The sequence below is a fragment of the Marmota monax genome, unplaced genomic scaffold, assembly GCF_021218885.2.
Source record: "Marmota monax isolate L192 unplaced genomic scaffold, Marmota_monax_Labrador192_F-V1.1 WCK01_AAM20220418_F8-fsc00007, whole genome shotgun sequence".
Classification (NCBI taxonomy): domain Eukaryota; kingdom Metazoa; phylum Chordata; class Mammalia; order Rodentia; family Sciuridae; genus Marmota; species Marmota monax.
In genome coordinates, this window is record NW_026692781.1 from 22,843,933 (window position 1) to 22,865,286 (window position 21,354).

The 21,354-nt window shown below is 31.9% G+C and overlaps 1 protein-coding gene across 7 annotated transcripts in view; it reads left to right on the forward strand.

Annotated features, from left to right (window-relative positions):
- Pms1 (PMS1 homolog 1, mismatch repair system component) overlaps positions 1-21,354 on the forward strand; it is a 128,684-nt gene that overhangs the window by 68,040 nt on the left and 39,290 nt on the right. For 5 of the 7 annotated variants that reach the window (XM_058580323.1, XM_046447240.1, XM_058580324.1 and 2 more), the window contains 7 exons: positions 1,875-1,997; positions 2,545-2,688; positions 2,844-3,730; positions 9,085-9,564; positions 12,822-12,952; positions 16,898-17,058; positions 19,937-20,284. In XM_058580323.1, the coding sequence (XP_058436306.1) occupies positions 1,875-1,997; positions 2,545-2,688; positions 2,844-3,730; positions 9,085-9,564; positions 12,822-12,952; positions 16,898-17,058; positions 19,937-20,104 (2,094 nt within the window). In that variant the 3' untranslated portion in view covers positions 20,105-20,284. Of the gene's footprint in view, positions 1-1,874; positions 1,998-2,544; positions 2,689-2,843; positions 3,731-9,084; positions 9,565-12,821; positions 12,953-16,897; positions 17,059-19,936; positions 20,285-21,354 lie in introns of those variants that run through there. The other 2 variants (XR_009227035.1, XR_009227036.1) reach the window with 1 other exon arrangement.

The following is a 21,354-nucleotide window of genomic DNA, read 5'->3' on the forward strand; positions in this document are numbered from 1 at the left end:
TTATTCTATGAACTAGCCTGATTTTTAATTTTTATAGCATTTATAAGAGTTTGCTGTTTTATTTTACTTTTCCATATAACTTAAACATAATTGAATCTTAGAATTATCCTAATCATCCTAAACAATTTTTAAAGCTCAAAGTTTAGAAGTAATAGTAATTATACAAATGGTCAACTAAGATAATGTGAAAGAAAATCACTAGCAGTTATATACTTTTTTTATTATTTTCTTCTTTGTTCTTTCCTACTCATAGAAGGAGGTAGTTTTTTGGGTTTTGTTTTGTTTTGTTTTTTAAATCCACACAACCAATAAGTCTTTCAGAGGCTAAAGAGACTCTCTTCCTGATGCCCAGCATGTGCTTTAAGAAGGGTCTCATGTTACCTGGTAAGTTATACAACCATTTATAAATGCTGTGAAGTTTTACAGTTAATTAAGTGGTATCATTTTGTAATGGGTTATCCAGCATTATTAATTTATTTTTTAAATTGGCACAATTTGGCACTGTGACAATAATGCACTTAGTGTTCTAAAATTGGTAATGCATCTTCTTAAACACTTATTTCCAAGATGAGGGTTAGCCATGGACATAGGTGGCAGCCTACAGGCTGTGTTGGTAAGGAGGCTCATAGTTCCTGCTTAACTAAAAATAGCACACTACTGACATACTTGATTTCCTTAACCTAAACTAAATTTTAATATTAATGTTTCTTAGCAGATTAATGGCCCATCTAGTTCCAGTTGTTTTGGATAAAAGATTATGAGCCTATATTTTAAATAATTTGACCAAAATTACATAGATAGTAGTGGAGCTGGGGTTCAAATCTTGACAGTCTAGCTTTAACCTGTATTTTTAATTGTTCTCTATATTGTCTTTATATGTGTTAATTAGCTAAGGGTAAATGTAGGAGAATGTTCCCTGCCTTCCATCTTTTAAAGACTCCTCTCTTCTCTCTGGCTCTTTTCTAGTATCTTTTTTTCTCTCTCTTCTTCATATATTTGTAGAAGAAAGAAAGATAGCATATAAATTGTCAGCAAAACTTTTGTAGAAAAGTTCTCTAAGTAATGAAGATAAAGTACAACAGTGCAGGTTAGCCCCGAGTAAGTTTAAAAAAAAAAGTAGTTGTTTTTTTTTTTTAACTCAGAAATAAAGACCCAGTAAGATTGGCTATGTAGCAAACTCAGAATAAAGATAGAAATTGCTGCTGCTTTATGGGAAAAGGCAGTTAAAAAGAAAAAGACAAACAGCCAAAGAAAAGTTACAATGTGAGGAAAGAAATTTTTTAAAAAGATAAAATTGAGCAAAGAATACATTCTTATGGTCCTATTTTTAAAACTATGACCATTCATGAAGTTTTATAAATGGCAGTTTTTACTTAGAGTTGCAAAGAAACAACAAGGTGGGGACAGGAAGAAAGAAGTTCAGAAGATTATACAAAGGGGAATGGGGGCAAGGGAGGGAGGATGGGAATAGGTAAGACAGTGGAATGAATCTGACATAACTTTTCTATGTACATATATGAAAACACCACAGGGAATCTCATCATTGTATACATTACACAGGCTGGGATCCTAATTAGAATAAGATATACTCCATGTTTGTATAAACATGTCAAAATAGACTCTACTCTTACGCATAACTAAGAACAAATTTTTAAAAAGAGAGAGACAGAGAACACAAGTTTAATATGCTTCAGTACTTTACTTAAGGTTAATTCTTGAGATGTGGTTATCGGAAATAACATGGCTATTTAGACCTTAAGTTGAAAATCAATTTTTAAAAATTTTTTATCTCTTCTAATATGTTGTATATAGCCAGACCCTTGGAACTACATTATTGACATGGCATATTCTGTAATTATCTATTACAATTACAGATTTATCTAAGTGGATTCCTTCCAAAGCATGATGCGGACCACTCTTCCACAAGTCTTTCAACCCCAGAGAGGAGTTTCATCTTTATTAATAATAGACCAGTACATCAAAAAGACATATTAAAGGTAATCACTTTTATAAACAACTATCACTTGGATCAGCAATTAAGGGATAGCTCTGATATTTGTCAAATTGTTACAAAGGCCATTTCCAAAATAGGAAAAGGAAGTGATAAACAAATGCAGTATCATTTATTAAGCACAGTGCTAAGTATTTACATATAATGTCTTATTTACACTTCACAACAACTCTGAAATGCATTATTCTCTCCATTTATTGTGAGGAAACAAAAGTTAAATGACTTTTTAAAGGAAAATAGCCAGGAAGTCAGTGAGTTTTGATTTGAACTCTAGGCCTTCAAAACTTTTCATGACATCGTTTTTAATCATGATACCAGTTGCATTGGATGATTGTATTTCTTATGGATGCTGTGCTTCCTATAGGCTCAAGTCCTCCATGGGAGTGTTATTTAGATATTGCTTTTCCTAATAAGCAGTTAACCTCTACTCAGCTTCTCAGTTGAGTCTACTTCTCTTGGTAGTGTTTCAGGATTGGCAAAAATATCTGTATTTACATGGTACTTTTGTCTTTTATTCATTATATATATTCCAGTTAATCCGACATTATTATAATCTAAAGTGCCTAAAGGAATCTACTCGTTTATATCCCATTTTCTTCATGAAAATTGATGTTCCTACAGCCAATGTGGATGTAAATTTAACACCAGATAAAAGTCAAGTATTATTACAGAATAAGGTAACCTTTTTGATCATTTTTATATTTATGCTATTTATAAACATATGCAGTCCTCTTTTAATATTAAAAAACTTGCTTTTTTTCTTTTTTATTATTTTTAATCTTGAGTATTGTTTTAAAAATCTCCTCTAAAATTTGTTAATTTTTATTTTTAGGAATCTGTTTTAATTGCTCTTGAAAATCTGATGACAACTTGTTATGGACCTCTACCTAGTACAAATTCTTATGAAAATAATAAAACAGATGTTTCCTCAGCTGACATGGTTGTTAGTAAAACAGCAGAAACAGATGTGCTTTTTAATAAAATGGAATCATCTGGAAATAATTACCCAAATGTTGATACTTTGGCCATTCCTTTCCAAAATGATGTCCATAATGGTGAATCTAGAAAAAACCCTAATCATTGTTCAGATCACCAGATAAGTATTGATAAGCATTGTGATGATTTTAGTTCTGAAAATTACAGCATTAGTAAAGACCCAAGAAATACATTTCAAAAAATCTCATTGAATAATTTATTAGGGGAGGACAAGCAGAGTGAATGTAGTGAAACTTGTTTTGTAGGTTCTATTAAGCGTACCCAATTTGAAAATGGCAGTGAAGGCCATATTGATGAGAATGAGGAAAAAGAAGAGGAAGCAGTTTCTGAGAAGTCTTTGGAAATTTGTGCAGATGACTGGAGCAAGGGAAATGTACTTAAGAATTCAGAGGGAGAAAATATTGAACCTGTGAAAATTTTAGTGCCTCAAGAAAGTTTAGCATCTAAAGTAAGTAATAATAATCATCCAGGCCTTGAACAAAAGAACTCCAGTGATGATTCCTGTATCAAAAAATCAAATGTAATAGATAACAAATCTGGACAGCTTACAGCCTATGACTTAATTAGTAGTCGAGTAATCAAAAAACCCATGTCAGCAAGTGCCCTTTTTATTCAAGATCGACGTGCTCAGTTTCTCACACAAAATCCTAAGACTAATTTGGAGGATGCAACAATACAAATTGAAGAACTGTGGAAGACATTGAGTGAAGAGGAAAAACTGAAGTAAGTTTCCAGAGCTTACATGTGACCTGAATGCTCAGCTCTTTCCATTCTATATGACTCACTGGTTAAAAAAATTTTAGCTTATTAATTATGGAAAAGTAGAGTGGAAAATCTTTCTTGGTTTGGCTACAATATCTCATTGGTATCACTTGGTTGTTAATTTAGAGAGATTTTTTGCTTCAGTATTTTTGTGTTGTTTTGTAAGGGATTTTGTTTGGTATAAGCCATAACAACTTTTTAGTATTTATTAAGTTTGTTAAAGGTTTTCTATTCTTCTCAATGTAAAACAACCATTTTCTTCTGTTTCTTTTTTGATTCATGTTAAATAACTTTTCTGTTGCTGGAACATTTTTTAAAGTTTGTATTAGAACAGTTAAAACAATGATGTTTTTAATATCTTGACTGTTTCCCTTTTTTAAATTGGTCTCCAAAATGTGTAGCACAATACAAAAGAATTGTGCCATTGTTGCAGAATCTGGTTAGTGATATTAACACTGTCCCTGTTCAGTATAATTCAAGTCTTGCTTCTAAAATTTATTATTTATTTAGAGGAAACTTATAAACCATACAGGATGTTTTTTATATGTAAAAGGCAGTTTGCTCTATCTCTGATTAAAATATTACTTTTTTCTTTAGATCAGATGGTCAAAATAAATGTTCCTAAATAATATGATGGGTGTTTCTAATTGATTTATCACACTTAATATAAATACAAAATGTTTTGAAGAATCTGGTTCACCAGAAAATTAAAGAGTAGAATTATAGTCTTGATCATCTGTTATCTACAGTGTCTCAATGCTACATCAAATATCTGGAAACAAATTTTTAAATGTAATCCATATCCAGAGTATATTTCATAATAAACTACATGGATACTTAACCAGTTTTTTAATTTTTTCATTGCTCTGTTAATCTTACAAGGACACTGTCAATGCAGAATAATAAAGACCACTATTGATACCAATATGGAAAGCCTCCATAAATTAACTTTTCTCTTCCCTTTTTTTTTTTTTTTCTCTTTTTAAAGGGAGAGATGGTGGTTTTCTTTTGTTCCTTTTCAGGCATACGTAAAAATATGTTGCCCATTTCACGAGCCAATTCATATTCAGTTCTGCTTCATGCATACCTCTACTTACTTTTCTTCCTCCTCCTCTGTTATTCTGAAGCAGATCCTAGGCATAAGATGATCTATTTCATAAATATCTCAGCATGTGTCACTAAAAGGTCACATTCATATTTTAAACATAACTATAGTTGTCATAAAAAACATGGATTTCTTAATATATCAAATATTAATGTTCAAATTTATAATTATTTTTAAAATGTCAGATTTTTAGTTTATCTTGAATCATCGGGCAAATAAAGTTGACACAATTATGGTTTTCTTTAGTTTTACCTAAATGAAACAATTAGCAGTTTAAAGATGAGTATATTTTACTAAAACATCACACCATACCCCATAATTATGTATAATATGTAAATATTGTACATATTAAAATAGAAAAGATGATTATATTTAACTTTTAAGTACAGTAAACCCACTGAAGTTGAATTGTATTATCCACAGAGGTGATGAGTTGAGAATTGCCTCAGAATGGAAAAAAGCCATAGATGTTTTCACTTTTCAATGGAAGTAGGGACAGTCAGCTTAGAATGGTAATGTGTCAGGCTGACTGTTCTTGTAAATTATAATAGTGGGTATTATTTCAGTTGCTTTTTGGGGAATGTCCACGTTGTTTCTTCTTTGGGATCCCATGATATTAGATTACTGGGACTATGATTAATAGACTTCATCTAAAAATTTGTTATCATTAGTTAATATTCTGGAATCCAAAATTTTCTATCTTATATTGCCATCAGGTAGACAAACCAGGCACTGGTTTCAAGAGCAGGGAAACTACACCTCGGTTCTCAGTCATTCTGTGCAAGCTTTTGGTAAAAATGTCCGGACAGTCTCATGGACTGTTGTGAGGATTAAATAAGATAGTAAGATATAAGATCAATGACTGGTACATAAAAATGATTACTATGTTAATATAATCAGTTTTTAATCAGTGAAAGTTTTGAATTTATGAAAATGTCACTCTGTTGTGATTTTCACTTGCTAAATCAAGTGATTTAATTTGGACATTAGAAATAGAAATCTGTTAAGAAAATATAGGTATCTTGGAATTAGGTCTAATTGTATGTCAGAAAATGCAGTGAAATTTGTAATTATAATCTTTTAGAGCCAAAGGTCCTAAGACTACCATCAACTGAGTCCATAGTCATGGTAAGTAACAAGATAGAGTAAAAATGATACCACATCCAGGAATCACACTACCACACTACCTCTATCTAGTGAGGAAGATTTAATAAAACAAGTAGTAATCTTAAAATTTAGTGTGTTTTAAGATAAAGAAAATAGAGGGAGTGATGAAAACACTTAGCAGTTGGGCTTAATCTCATCTGAATTATTTTCCTAAATAGAAACTAACCAGAAAGGGTTTAGGGAATTGTCAACCTAGAAGGAACATGGTGTTATTGAGGAACTAAAAATTCCCTTTATGATAGGAACATGTGAAGAAATGTGGTAAAGAAAGATGGAGAAAGCAGAAGACAGATCGTGGAAGGTTCTGTAAGTTGAAGGACTAGGATCAGGGTTTTCCTGCTGTTAAGCTTCTGCTGAAAGCTTAGGAAAGATTTTGGAATAGGGGATACTTTTATTTTGTAATTTGTTTTTCTTAAAATTTTGCCACCTTGCTTTCCTTTCCTTTCTAGTAGAATTAGAATCCAGGGTTAAACAAAGTGCCCTGCCCTTGGGGTCTCAGTGAGTTGGTGTTAATTTGTACTTTTCATTTGTAGTAGATAGGAATGTATAACTAACAGTAACATTGCAATTGGGATATTATTGAAAATAATAAAATTTATATTAAATGTAATCTTTACTCTCAAAAACATTTGAATTGACTACTGGTCAAGTTATGGGGAATATTTTCCATTCAAGTTGCTAAGTCCCTTAATGACATTAAATACAAAGGTAGCAGCTGTTTTTACTTAACATTTACCTAATATTTCTTTGGACATAACTTTTTATATTTCCCAAGGAACTAATTAAATTGACTTCTTCAGTAAATCAAAGATTAGTACCATATGTGAAAATTTGCACATTTTAACTAATTACAAATGGTGACCTTTGTCTTGAACTCATTTTTCCACCACACAGGAAAAATCTTGAATTTTGAATGTCCAAGTGCTAAAAATACTTATTTCTAATACATGTTAAGTAAACTACTGAAAGTCATGTTGTTTATAAATAATCCAGAACTTCACGTTCTAAATATAAATGGGAGGAAATAACTTTTAAAAGTGTGAATATGCCATGGTAAGTAACCAAAAGAAAGATTTTTTTATCTAGTTCACAATTAATCAAGGTCCTTTTAAGCATTCTTATGCAACTAACATTTCTGTATTCAGCAAGTATGTACTGAGTACAAATTACATGCTCTTTTGTGGTCTCTTATCTAGATCTCTTAATCCCATTTTTTAAAAAATTTGAAACATGTTTTATGAACTATTAACTGAGATAATAGGATTAATGTTCTTTTGGCATATCTCTTAAAGTTTTTGATAAACATCACGACATCTAGTCATTTGTTAAGCCAACAAACATTTTATATTGCTTTCTGAGAAAGCTGTGGACCTGTGAAGGTGTGATACCATAAACTAGCCAATATGGCAGCTCTCTGATATCTATTCAAGATTTTTCTTAAAAATATTATGTGCATTTTACTTAGCATTCAGCCAGTTTATTCAGAGAAGGAGACCAATAAATAGCTTTAATTGTCTAGTCCCAAATTTAAAACGTAAAAAAAGTGTTTAACAAGGTTATTTAATACCAACCTTCAGTCATATGCCACATTCATTATAAGATTTGTGTTGCTGCCTCTTCATTTATTTACTTACTTTTGTATTTTTATTCCCCTCTTTCTGTTATAGAATCTTGTCTTAATCTTTGGTTTTTACCAATTTGATTCTAACATACTTAATTACGGATTTCATTGCATTTATCCTGCTTGGGATTTGTTGATTTTCTTGGATCTGTGAACTGTATTTCTTCAAATTGGCCAATTTTTAATCCCAATTTCCTCACAACTTCCCCCATTGTTTTCTTTTCCAGCTTTCTTTTTTTCATTTGGGAGTTGAGTTAATACATTAGAATGCTTGTTGTGTAGTTGGTCACTGAGGTGCTTTTCAGTCTTCAATCATTTCTCTCTCAGATCACTTCTATTGCTGTCTTCAAGTTCACTTCTTCTTTTCTGCTATCTCTGATCTCTTTTTGAGCCTACAGAGTGCATATTTCATTTCAGATTTTGTGTTTTTTAGTTGCAGAATTTCTATTTGGATTTCATTCTTTTTTATAATTTCCACTCTCTGTTGAGGTTACCCCTTCTGGTATCTCATTATGATCATCTTTAAATCCTGAACCACTTATTAAGAAGAAAGAAAGAAAAGAAAAACTAGTTTCAAATGTTTAAATCTTGAAATTGGCTTCTAACTGACCACTTTTTCCTCTTGACTATGATTCACATTTTCTGTTTTATTGCTTGAATGGTAACTTTTAATTGTATAATGGACATTGTGGGTAAGATATTGAAAACTCTGGATTCTGTTTTCTTCTAAAATGTGTTGATTTTTGTTCTACTGGATGTTTAAATTATGGATCACCTTGAGCTTATGTAAAGCTTTGTTTTATACTTTGGGAGATACTGTTAGGTTTTGCCCTTAGTTCTAGCTTCCTATTTTTGGGACATAGATTTAACCCCCAGATATAGCCCATTTCCAGTCATAATTGAAGCCCAGGGTGTTTACCAAGCCATAAAACCACATGTAATTCAAACTCTATTTCCCGTGCACTGGGCAGAAGCTGAAATCTCTGTTGAGCTCATTTAGCTTTCTGAGGGTTGTTTTCCTTTGGGCCTACCCAAATGGGATTTTGGGGGATTTTTCTCTGAATTTTAAGTTGTTCTAGAAACAAGTAGCTCTGTGTTGTAATAGCTCAAGCTAGTAAGCCTTCTAATTAAGTTCTTGCCACTACTCACCCCCCTAATGCTGGGGACTGCCCTCTGGGTAAGAGCTGTATAAATGTGTAAGTGTGAATCCATTCCAATTTCTGCCTGCTTTTGGCTGTTCTTCAGTGCCTATTTGAAATAGTTGATTTTTATATTTCATCTAGCATTTATTATAATTATACACAGAGGAGTTAGTCTAATACATGTTCCTTTGTCATTGTTGGACCTGGAATCTTTATTTTTTATAAAATTAATACATTTCTGATAATGACCTTATTAGTTCTGTTTTATCTCTATTCTTAGATATGAGGAAAAGGCTACTAAAGATTTGGAACGATACAATAGTCAAATGAAGAAAGCCATTGAACACGAGTCACAAATACTAAAAGATGGCAGAAAAAAGATAAAATCCACCAGCACATGGACTTTGGCACAGAAGCACAAGTTGAAAACCTCATTATCTAATCAACCAAAACTTGATGAGCTTTTTCAGTCCCAACCTGAAAAAAAAAGGAGTGAAAACATTAAAACAGTAAAGATTCCCTTTTCTGTGAAAAACTTAAAAATAAATTTTGAGAAACAAAAAAAAATTGACTTAGAAGAGGATGAACTTTGCTTGATCCACAATCTCAGGTTTCCTGATGCATGGCTAATTACATCCAAAACAGAAATAATGTTACTGAATCCATATAGAGTAGAAGAAGCCCTGCTATTTAAAAGACTTCTTGAGAATTATAAACTTCCTGCAGAACAACTGGAAAAGCCAATTATATTAACAGAGAGGTACGGTAATATAATTTTAAACTCAACATTTATTAATTCATACTGAATTAGGAATTACAGATAAAAAGTTGAAAGTGTTTTCTAGGTTAAGTGACATATTTTTAAATTTTCTAATTTTTAGTGGAATTAATTGCTTATAAATAATTTCCAAATATTCTAGATAGTTTACTTCTGCATTTAATTAAATATCAAGCTTGTTTTCCTTTATATTAGTGACTTCCCTAGGGTAATTTTGAAGTTAAGTTGTTGTGACTCTCTTTGATTTTGCACCATTGTAGCTTTCAGACATAGTCCAACATAGAATAATACAGTGAATGCCTTTATCAACAGTTATCAAGATATTACCACATTTGTATATCTGACCTTTTATACACACAGACACACATACACAATTTTCTTTCACTTGTTAAAAGTATTTGAAAATAATCCCTATGCTTTATTCTTTAGTATGTCTCTTAAAAATGTCTGTTTTCTTACCTAACTGCACCTTTTTTATACCTTAATACAATAATAATTCCTTGAAATTATTCCTCATTGCTTCAAAATGTCTTTTTTTATAGTTTTAAAATGCAAAATTTTATTTGTATCAACAAGATTCACAGTATATTTCATTATGTCTTCTAAATCCCTTAATATCATATTGCTGATTTCTTATTGGCCCTGAGTCACTTATTCAGTAGAATATTCTGTTATCTTATTTACTTCCTAGTGTATAACTTCTTTTACTCTCCCCATGTTTAATTGGTATTAGCTGAAGAAATGTGAATAGATTTAGATTCGACTTTTAGGTAAGACTTCTTAATAGATGGGGCTACGTGCTTGACATTTCATTACATTAAAAGGCATTTATTACTGGGTGCAGCTGATGACAGCCTGATCTTCCACCTTATAGTTCCTCATCTACCTTTCTCTCTAATGGTTTCATCTGTTGATTATTGCCCAAACTAATTTTATTTGTGTTTGTAAAATGGGATATTTCCTTTTTATATTCTTTATGAGCAAATTCCTTTCTGTAAAAATAAGAATAACTGACCTATTATCATAATATAATACATATATTGATATATATGTCATGTATACATATATATCATGTACAAAAGTGTATACATTACATAACATATAAGTATGATATAAAATAGGAATCATTCATAAAATGTGTTAAAAATCCTTGTTTAAGACACTTCCAGCGGAAGGGGAAAGAGCAGAGCCAGAACACAGAAAAACAAATCTACCTTTTTATAAGTAAGACAATAGTAACAACATTAACTATAATCCAATATATTTCATAGTATTTTTTATGATTAGCTTAGGAAACTGACAAAGGAAGAATTCGAAAACAGTGCCTTTTGTTGTTCTAAAACAGTTTAAAAACCTACTAATACTTTTATCATTGTTTCCTTAAAAAGAGTTAGGGTACATCTGAATTTTTAAACTTAGCTGCTTTTTTAAATGGTGCTTGTAAATTTTCATTTTTATTTCAAAAATCTGTTTGGGCTTATGCAAAGTACAGGTTTTTCAAATTACTTTGCTCTACAATATTCTGTTATTCAAAAAGAAGTACATTAAAAACTTATTTTGGGCCCATAATAATTTGAAAATATTTTTTTTTAATTGAGCATGGATAATAACAAAGTATAATTCAAAATTGCTTTCCCCTTTTTGGAAAAGTGTCATCTCCCCTCATAGTTACTGATGAAGATTTTTCAAAACTGAGTCATGGACTAATTACCCCATAATGCAGGGTAATTATTTATTGCATTCAGTTTTCTTATCAGAATTTTAATGCAAGTTGTGTAGCTTATCTCTAAGTGTAGTTAATTTAGATATCCATAAAGTACAAAGTAAGAGCTCATAATAATAATAATGACTAAGGTTTTTTGAACTCTTACTCTATGATAGAAATTTTGCTATCTCCTTTCATGATTTTTCGGGATTTTTTTTTTTTTTTTTTTTTTGCAGCAATCTTATGAGGTAAGTACTGTCATCCATATTTTATAGATACAGAAACTGAAACACACAACAGTTGTTAAATAACTTAACCTAGACTTACATGGCCAATAAATAAGCACTGGTTCTAAGATTCCACTGTAGACAGTTGCCTGCATGATTAATTGTCATACTCTGTCATTATTATCATCACCAGCTCTCTGATTGATTTTTGGAATATTGATTAGATGAGAAAAAGTACATATGATATTCTCCTCTGTGTGATATATCTACTCTCATAGCCAATGGATTTTTTTAACTGTTCAGAGCTGATAAGCAAAGACATTTGCTTGCTTTTTCAAAGGGTATAGGATTGTAATGAAACTGTATCATCCTGCACTATAATATAAAATATTTCTTTGCATATCTAAGACACTATCTACTGGATGGTGGGCATTCAAATGTTTATTGAATGAATGGGAAAATGGTCACTAGTCACATCATCTCCAACAGATACTTTGGTTGCAGTGATTTATGTTATGAGGCACCCTTATGCAGCCTGAAACCCATGTGAGGGATCAGTTTGTATCCTAGGTAATTTTTGGCTTTCTAAGTATTTTGTTTGGGGATTATACCGCTTAGAATCATCTCACATGCCACCTTTGGCAAACATGCCATGCTTACAGTAAGCTAAAGGAAGCTCTCCCAAGCTTTGAATTGATAAATTTATAAGTTCCTGCATGAAAAAAAATAAATGTATGTGTAATCTATGTTGGTGAAAAAACCTTGACTAGCAGTTGAAAATTTGACAGGGTGGACTGGCCACTTAAATAATTTCACAGTGTGTTAGTATCTCTTTTAACGGTATAAAAAAGTATTATTTATAAAGTTTTTATTGTGCTAGTAATTTTTTAAAATTTCACATTGAATTTGTGACATTTTAAAAGATAGGAATTTTCTTTTGTTTTTTCTTCCCTTCTGTATACTATATACAGTAGGTATCCTATAAAATATTTACAGAAATGTAGGCCTGGGATTGTAGCTTAGTGGTAGAGCACTTGCCTACCATGTGTGAGGCACAGGATTCGACCCTCATCATCACTACAAAAAAATAAACAAACAAAATAAAGGCATTGTGTCCATCTATAACTTAAAAAATACATTTAAAAAATAGTTACAGAAATGTAAAAATCTTTCTCATAGACCTACTTTTCCCTTTATATTTTGGTTAATAATACTTTGTAAAGATCTGTGGATTGACTTTTTTCCATAAATTTTCTCATTTACATCTTTATATTTAATAACTTAAAGGACCACAATTTCTTTTTCAGTCTTCTTAATGGATCTCATTATTTAGAGGTCTTATATAAAATGACAACAGATGACCAAAGATACAGTGGGTCAACTTACCTGTCTGATCCTCGTCTTACAGCAAATGGTTTCAAGATAAGATTGATATCAGGTATGATAATGTGATTTAATATTTCCTGATTTGGAAAAACAAACCTTGTTTCAAGAGTTATAGTTGGGTTTCATAATTTTCAGGTAACATTGTATATTTTTGTCTCACTAAGAGTCATTGTTGGCTCTCTGAAAACGACGTTTCAAGATCACCTCTGCCTGAAACAAGAAAGTTTGGCATCTCTTCCAGTTCAATACCTTGCATTTGCATTTTTCTAACTAATCAAATAATTTTTGCCATTGTATGACAGTATTCACACTGCCTTCTTTGTTTTCACTAATTATTAAAATATTTCTTTAGATGATAAAATAAATAAATATGTAGTCTATTGGCATGGCTTAATAAAAATGGGTATTTCCTTTTGGTTTTTTAGAAGCACTGCTTTACCATATAGATATGCAGCCTCAGCCATCTTAATACTTGGAGAGTGGATGGTGATTTGATTCCATGGATTTTGTAAAAGACTGATAATCCTCTTTGCTTACTATGTAAATTCATTGGGTAGATAGACAAAAAGAAAATTTATCTGTCTAAGGAGAATTCAGTTTTCCTTGCTGGCCCTTTCTCTGTTCTTTTATAGTTTCCATACTGAACTGAATTCTGCCCTAACCTCCCAGGAGGGTCTTATCCTATTACTTTCCCTTTATCTGGTGTCAAGGGCCACAAGGCACCATTAGGGATGACTCCAGCATCATCATTTTTGCCCCTAAACTTGTTGTACCCAAAGCCATGAAAGAAAGGTTTTTAAAGGAGAATTTTACTGAGTCACAAAAATAAAATAAAGATCATGTGCAAAAGCATGGAGCTGGGTATATAGAGAAAATGTTTTGATGTTCCAAGCTTGAAACTGTTTGATTTTTGCAGTTTTAAAGATAGCTATCCTGTAATCCCAGTGATTTGGGAGACTGAGGGAGAAGGATTACAAGTTCCACGCCAGCCTCAGAAACTCAGTGAGGCCATAAGCAACTTAGTAAGACAATGTCTTAAAATAAAAAATTTTAAAAAAGAAAAAAGAACTGGGAAAGTAGCTCAGAGGTCATAATGCCCCCCTGGGTTCAATCCCTAGTACCAAAAAAAAAAAAAAGAAAAAAGAAAGAAAAAATCTCAAAAAACCAATCTACTCAAAAGTTCATACTTCCCATCTCAATATTAGCTATTCAGAAATGGAGTGCAGATTATATATCCAAACCCCAACTCTGCTATTTTTGGAAAAATCATTTGGCCTTACAATTTCCTTATCAACAACAACTAATAATTTTTGAATGACTATTATGTGTAGAGTGCTATTCTAAGAGTATTGATTAAATGTATTAATTCATTTAATCTCTGTAACAGCCTATGAAGTAAGTTTTTTTTTTTTTCTGTCTCCATTTTAATATGGAAAAATCAAGGAATGGAGAAGTTAAGTTGCCCAAGACATAGTGGTAGAACCAGGATTTGAACCCATGCAGTCTACCTTCAGAACCTAGCTATTAATGAATTTGTTATATTGTCTTCCTATTACAATTGGGATATTTACAAAGTACTTGTGGGCACTGTAGTTGGGAATGGCATAGGTATTCAGATATTCTCTTTTCTTCCCATCATCTACTCCTGCTGTGAACTGCCTTGGAGTCATTTTTAGTTCTTCTAGAAATCTCTTCTTTGGAGTGCCTGGCATCTTTTTAATTTATTTGAAGTCTGAAGCAGAATTATATGTGTGTATAGAAGGTATTTTATTTCTAATCTGATTTTCTGCCTAGATAAGTGACACTAGTATCAGGCATCATTTTTTTCATGAAAAGTGTTATCAGTATATATTTTTTAAATAGTTAGGATAACTGTCCTGTTTCTTCTAAGAGCTTGTTCATTTTTGAGCTACCCAGTAAGTTTCTGTGTTACAGATGCTCTTAGGTCTTCACTTATCAGTAGTGGCTGTTAAATCCTATTGAATGCCAGGTGCTTTGCATGGCACCAAAGAAGCAAAAATGATTAAAATAATCACCTATAAACTGGCTTGATTTGATTGAAATTAATTTGACATAGATTATCATCAGCATTATTTCCTTTGTCAGTAACAGATCAAGTGAAAGGCATTCATGTTTTCATCATCATTTTGTCTCCCCCTGCTTTGTATTGTGTTGTATTTTTTAAAAAATATTTCTTTGTTATAGTTGGACACAATACCTTTATTTTATTTATTTATTTTTATGTGGTGCCGAGGATCGAACCCAGTGCCTCCCACATGAGAGGCAAGTGCTCTGCCACTGAGCCACAATCCCATCCCTGTATTGTGTTTTCTTAAGGACCATTTCTCTGTCATTTAATGAGAATTTTGTTACATTGTACTAATTTTGAATTGACATTTTGCCAGTTGTCACAAAACATCTTTGGATAAAAATTAAGGCTTTTGAAAGAGAAAGAATATATCTAGCTTTGAGGGAAAAAATTTTTAATGTAACCCTAAATAGTTGGCTTGTTGATGAGAACAGCTTTCTGTTCTGCTTATAAGAATTTCATACTTTAGGAAGTGAAAACTTATCAAACCATGTATTAATTTTCCCTGAAAATTGAGAAGCATTTCACAGGATTTTAGGGAAACTTATGTCTCTAAGTTTTCCATATTTGTATTTTGTAAACAGAGAAATTAAGTATTGCTCAATTTCCTCATTTGTGGCCAAATACTTTTAACCCATATCCATCAGGAATTCTGTAAAATGTGAATAGATTTCCAGGGCAAATTTAGTTAAGATTAGAGTTTTCAGTCTAATTATATTATAAAATTAGCAATAGGAAAAATTTTTTAAAACTTTTTTTTGGATATTTTCATTTCTATATAAATCTGTAAAAGAAGTGAGAACTAGAATATTCTGCTAGAACCTGTTTGCCTATCTGTATACTATTTCTAGTCCCATTTAAGTTCCCCTTGCTGCTCAAACTCCCTTTGAACTCTCTGTCTCATCCTTTAATGCTTGGTAGTGTATCATCTTATATTATTCTTCATTTATTACCTGGGAAAAACATTAGAATATCTGCTCTGTTTAGTGTGTTACCATTGCATCTACCATCCAGTTCAAGGAACTACTACACTGTAACAGAATAGGTTAGGGATTAGATTATTGAAGCTCAAGAATCTGAAACTCTTCCAGTTATATTACACTTCTTTTTTAAAATTAATTCATTGATAGCTACCACTTGCCCCAATTTAGACTTTTTCCTTCTAGTTAACATGTTATAGAGATCCATATTAAAAATATCATTACACAGACAGAACTAAATAAAAAGCATGTATTCTAAAGCCAAATATGATGCTTTGAAATATGTACTGTTATGAATTATCTACTCAGCTATACATCCAATCAGTCGTGTAGTTTTTATTTTAGTTTTAATTATGAAATTATTTAAAATAATTTAATAGATAACGTGTCTGTTTTACATATTTTTGTAAAATATTTTGAATAAGCATTAGTATTTCATTTCCTCAAATTAATAATATATTAATAATTTACTATGTGACTTTTTATGACTTGTAAGTTAAAATAATCACAGAAATAATTCAGATCTTTAACTTAGATATTAAAACTGTGGGATAGAACTTGAAGAGGAGCAGTTGCTAAAACACTTAAATCAGTTTTATTTTAATAAATATCATGGGACTTCATTTTCTCTCCAAAGTAAGAAATGTTCTAAGAAAATGTAAGGAGCAGACAGCAGTAACTGAGATTAAATTAAATTATATAAAGCACATGTGGTGTCAATGAGCTCTTATGACTTAATGTGAAATCCTATGGGAAATTACTGTTTGTTCTCCAACTTAGGAACAAAACTTTGTCCTGACTATTAAATTCTGATGAAGGTTAACTAAATGTTTTAACAGTGATTTTCTTTTTAATGACATGTTCTGGAATATAATTTTAACTAAACTAACTTGTGTCTATAATATGAATTTTTATTTTTTTCTTTTAGGTGTTTCCATTACTGAAAACCACTTAGAAATAGAAGGAATGGCTAATTGTCTTCCATTCTATGGAGTAATGGATTTAAAAGAAATTCTTAATGCTATATTAAACAAAGATGCAAAGGAAATTTATGAATGTAGACCTCGCAAAGTGATAAGTTATTTAGAGGTATGCATTATTAAATTATTAGGTTGGCTAGGTTTTAAGAAACTTAGTTATTCTTAATAAAATAATAAGTGGATTAAAGATAATAGTTTCTATAAGATTAATTTTTTGCAAGAAGAAAACACTATTTTTTTAAAAAAGACTTCATTAAAAGTTTTATGTAATAGGTAGGTTGTGGTGAACTCTCTATGGATATTTTCCTTGTAATATTTTCCTTGCGTACATATTGAGAAAGAGTCTCATGGATAAGATATTTTGTAGTGAAGTTCTATTTTTATTAGTATCCATAAATTATCTCCTTAGAATGAATACAGAATTGCTCAACCTTATACCATATGTTTTTTATTTTTCTTTATATTTTTTATTGTTTCTTTTTGGTTATACATAACAACAGGATTCATTTTGACATAATTTAAAAAGCATGGAATATAATTTGCCCAAATTCAGTCCCAGGTTTTTCTTTTCCCTCCCCTCCTCTCTGTCTCCCTTTTCCCTCTACTCTATTGATCTTTCTGCTATTTTACTTTAATTTTTCCTACTTTTTGATTAGTGTCTTGTGGATATATATGATGGTGCAATTCACTGTGGTATATTCATGTATGTACATCGGAAAGTTAGGTTAGATTTATTCTTCTGTTCTTGGCCTTATTCTGTCTCTTCTCCCTCCCCCTCAGTCTATTTCATCTAGCCTACTAGTCTTCCTTCTTTTTTGGTGGAATCCTACTTTTCCCTTTCACCCTTTTTTTCCCCCTCCTTTCTGACTATCTTCTGCATATCAGAGAAAACATTGCACCTTTGGCTTTCTGAGTCTGGCTTATTTCACTTAGTATGATAATTCCAGTTTATCCATTCACCAGCAAATACTATAATTTTATTCATATTTATGGCTGAGTAAGACTCCATTGTGTATTTATACCAAATTATCCATTGGTTGGTTCCATAGCTTGACAGTTGTGAATATGTTACTATAAACGTTTATATTGACTGTGTTACTATGTATGCTAATATTAGATCTTTTGGATATATATCATATTTGTCTAAAAAGATAAGCAAGTAAAAGGAGAACCACGAGATAGATGGATATTAAAGTCAAAGAAAGAAAGTCATTAAAAAATAAGAAATAGCGCATTCTGACTAAGGTAATAGTTCCTAAAAGACCCTCAGGTTTTGCTGCTAAGTGGCAGTGGTAATCTTGAAGACAGCCAAATTGGCAAAGTGGTAGGGATGTCTGACACTTGCCAGTGTCTACAGGTGGAATAGAGGTGGGAAAATAGGCAGTAAATCAGCTGATAGTGAAAGGAAGGAAAGAGTGTGCTTAACATGTTTGTGTCAAATTGGTGGAAAAGACAATAAAAGACTGGAGAGGAGAAGTCCTAAATGACACATGGATGAGGATGTAAGTTTTCAACAGGAGAAACTGAATCAAGAGCAAAAGAGGGGAAGAAGAGCGAAAATATTTTTAGGTATACTTGTATATTTAATATATAAAAGATAAGTTATCTGCTGTAAGTGAAGGGTTAGGAATTTAAGTACAATAGCAAAGATCTGAAAGCCAGAGCTTTAGGTACTATAAAAAGGTCAATGAAGGAGGAACAAGAAAATTTCCAGGTGTCATTGAGGACTTATAAGAGTTAACATTTATGTTGGAACCAGCTAGGACCACACTCTCCAACAGTGTGTAGTAGAATTTGTCCAAGGTTAGGGATTAGTAAAATGAATACAGTGAAAGACAGAAAATGAGTCAGACAAATCTGAACACATTATATATAAGAAACTGTTAGGTTGCTGAGCTAGTATCCTTAATATTTCATTTTGTATTCCTACCTTAGCGAGGGAAAGATGACTGAAGGGTGCTGGTGGATCAGGAAAATGAGACTGGAAATATTAAATGTCACAATGAAGGAAAAGAGCAGACTTAGTTGGAACAAAGGAATAGGTTGGAAAAGAGTTGGAAAAATAATGGGTGTGTGATAGTGGAGAATGTTAAAATTTAAGATCTCTAAAGTAGAATAATCTTTTTTAATCTTAAAAAGAAGCTAGCTTTGCTAACTATGCCCAAACCTATCTCAGAAATCAGCATTTTCATATCAGATCTGTGGACATTATCCCTAATTCTGCATGCCTCAAAACCAGTCCATCAGCAAGTCTTCTTGATTCTACTGTCAACTCATGTCAGAAATCTATCCCTCTCTCCATCTCAAACTGTTATCACTTATAGTCACAATTTCTCATCAGGACTGCGGTGATTGTCAGTGAAACCTCTTCTCTTCTTCACCTGCCTAAAACCATACTTTGCTCAGCAGCCAGTCAGTTTTAAAATGTGAAACACATGTTGACTTTTACTTTAAAACTCTTTGATTACTTACTGTGCATTCAGATTAAAATCCCATTTGTTCACTCCATTTTAGAGGTGATGTGCCCCTGCCTAACTCCCTTATCTTATTTGTCTGTTCCCTTTAATAACTATGTTGTACCCACACTGAACATGCTGTTCTCTTCTCCTTGCCTGTGATGCTTTCCTTTGCATCATGATCTTTGTAGCATAGTTTATTTAAATGGAAGCTTTAATGCCTTGTCAACTAAGCCATTCCCAACCACATAATTACTATGATGTTGCCTAGATCAATTTTGTGTATTATTTCCTCACCAAAATTTTGTCTTTTTTGTATTGTTTCCTGTGCTAGGAGATAAATTACACAAAAACAAGGATCTAATTTTTTCACCACTACTACCTCTTCAGAATCCACAACATAGTGTACTTAATAAATGTTGAGCAAATTAATAAGATGAAAATAATCAGTTATTTGTCTTCTTGTTAGCTTAACATATTTTCTGCATCAGGATATATCATTGTAAAGCATATATGACTTTCTTTTCACAGGGAGAAGCAGTGCGCCTATCTAGACAATTACCCATGTATTTATCAAAAGAGGACATCCAAGATATCATCTGTAGAATGAAGCAACAATTTGGAAATGAAATTAAAGGGTGTGTTCATGGTCGCCCATTTTTTCATCATTTAACGCATCTTCCACAACATCTTGATTAAATATGTTTAAGAAAATAAGTTACTGTTAAAATCAATATGTTCTTAAGACAAGTCCATTTCTAAACCATTTTTGTATTGTGTGTCAAATGGTTATTTTATAAATGAGGATTCACTGGCTTGTTTGTATAGAAAAAAGTTTCAAAAAATATAAAAATCTTAAATAAATATATATAAACTATTCATTTGATTCTCAAGACCAGCGTTCATAATAATTTTTAGATTCCACATTAGAAAATAAGTGATATTCCTGAGTGGTAGTTTTAGGTTAGCCCTGTGTAGGATCATTTCACACTCATTCCTCATATTACTCAGTGTATCTAAGAGAAATTGTCGATCCTGTTTAAAGTAGGATGGAGAGACAGGAGAGTTGAGAGAAAGTGATAAAATAAAGTTCGGTGGAAAAAAGAAAGAGTGTAACTAGAAATCCTATCACCTCCATCTTGGGAGTAACAAATTAGATATGCTCCCTCTTAGTCAGGATAATTATTGGACTTTGAAGTCAAATTTGTCAGAGAACATGGGAAGAGATCTAGATTTTTAACATAAAATTTAGGTTAAGATTTTTTTGTACATTTCTTCAAAAACTAGATCACACAGTGCTCCAATACATACTTTATAAAAAGTTGAAACATGATTTTTAGTATATTTGTTGTATAAAGTAAGATATGTTTTATTTGATACAGTGTCTCCGCACACCATGTTGCATAATTCTCATGGGTTGTTTTAAAATTCTCAAGACCCTTATGTTGAGATACAAATTGTATTACCTGGAATTATACCTACCCCAGCCTCCTCTTCTGCCAAAGTCATCCAGTTTCCCTGACCCAAATACTACCCCCTACCCCCTGTTACTCCTTTTATAAATTTGGTACATCTTCCTGGGAGTAATTCTCAGTAATTGAGTAGAGGGAAGAGCTGATCACTGAAAAACACAGGATGACAAAAATTACATTATACATTTGCGCCAGTCCTGAATATATATATTCCCCTCAATATAATTTGTATTGGTCCGACAATAACCTTTTTAATCTTCATAAAGGAATCCCAACTGCAGGTGCGATTGAGACTAATCCCATGCTAGTGTTCTTTACTGTTACACTGCCATGAGAAATAGGCCCTATTGAATCATCTGGGTCTACAAAGTACAGGCGTTTGGAGGTGAGGGGGAATATGAAAGGAAAGACTCCCTTGACTCCAACTTTGAGGAGTCCTTCTTTGAGTGGGTAGATTTGGGGCTGCAAGGTCTTCTG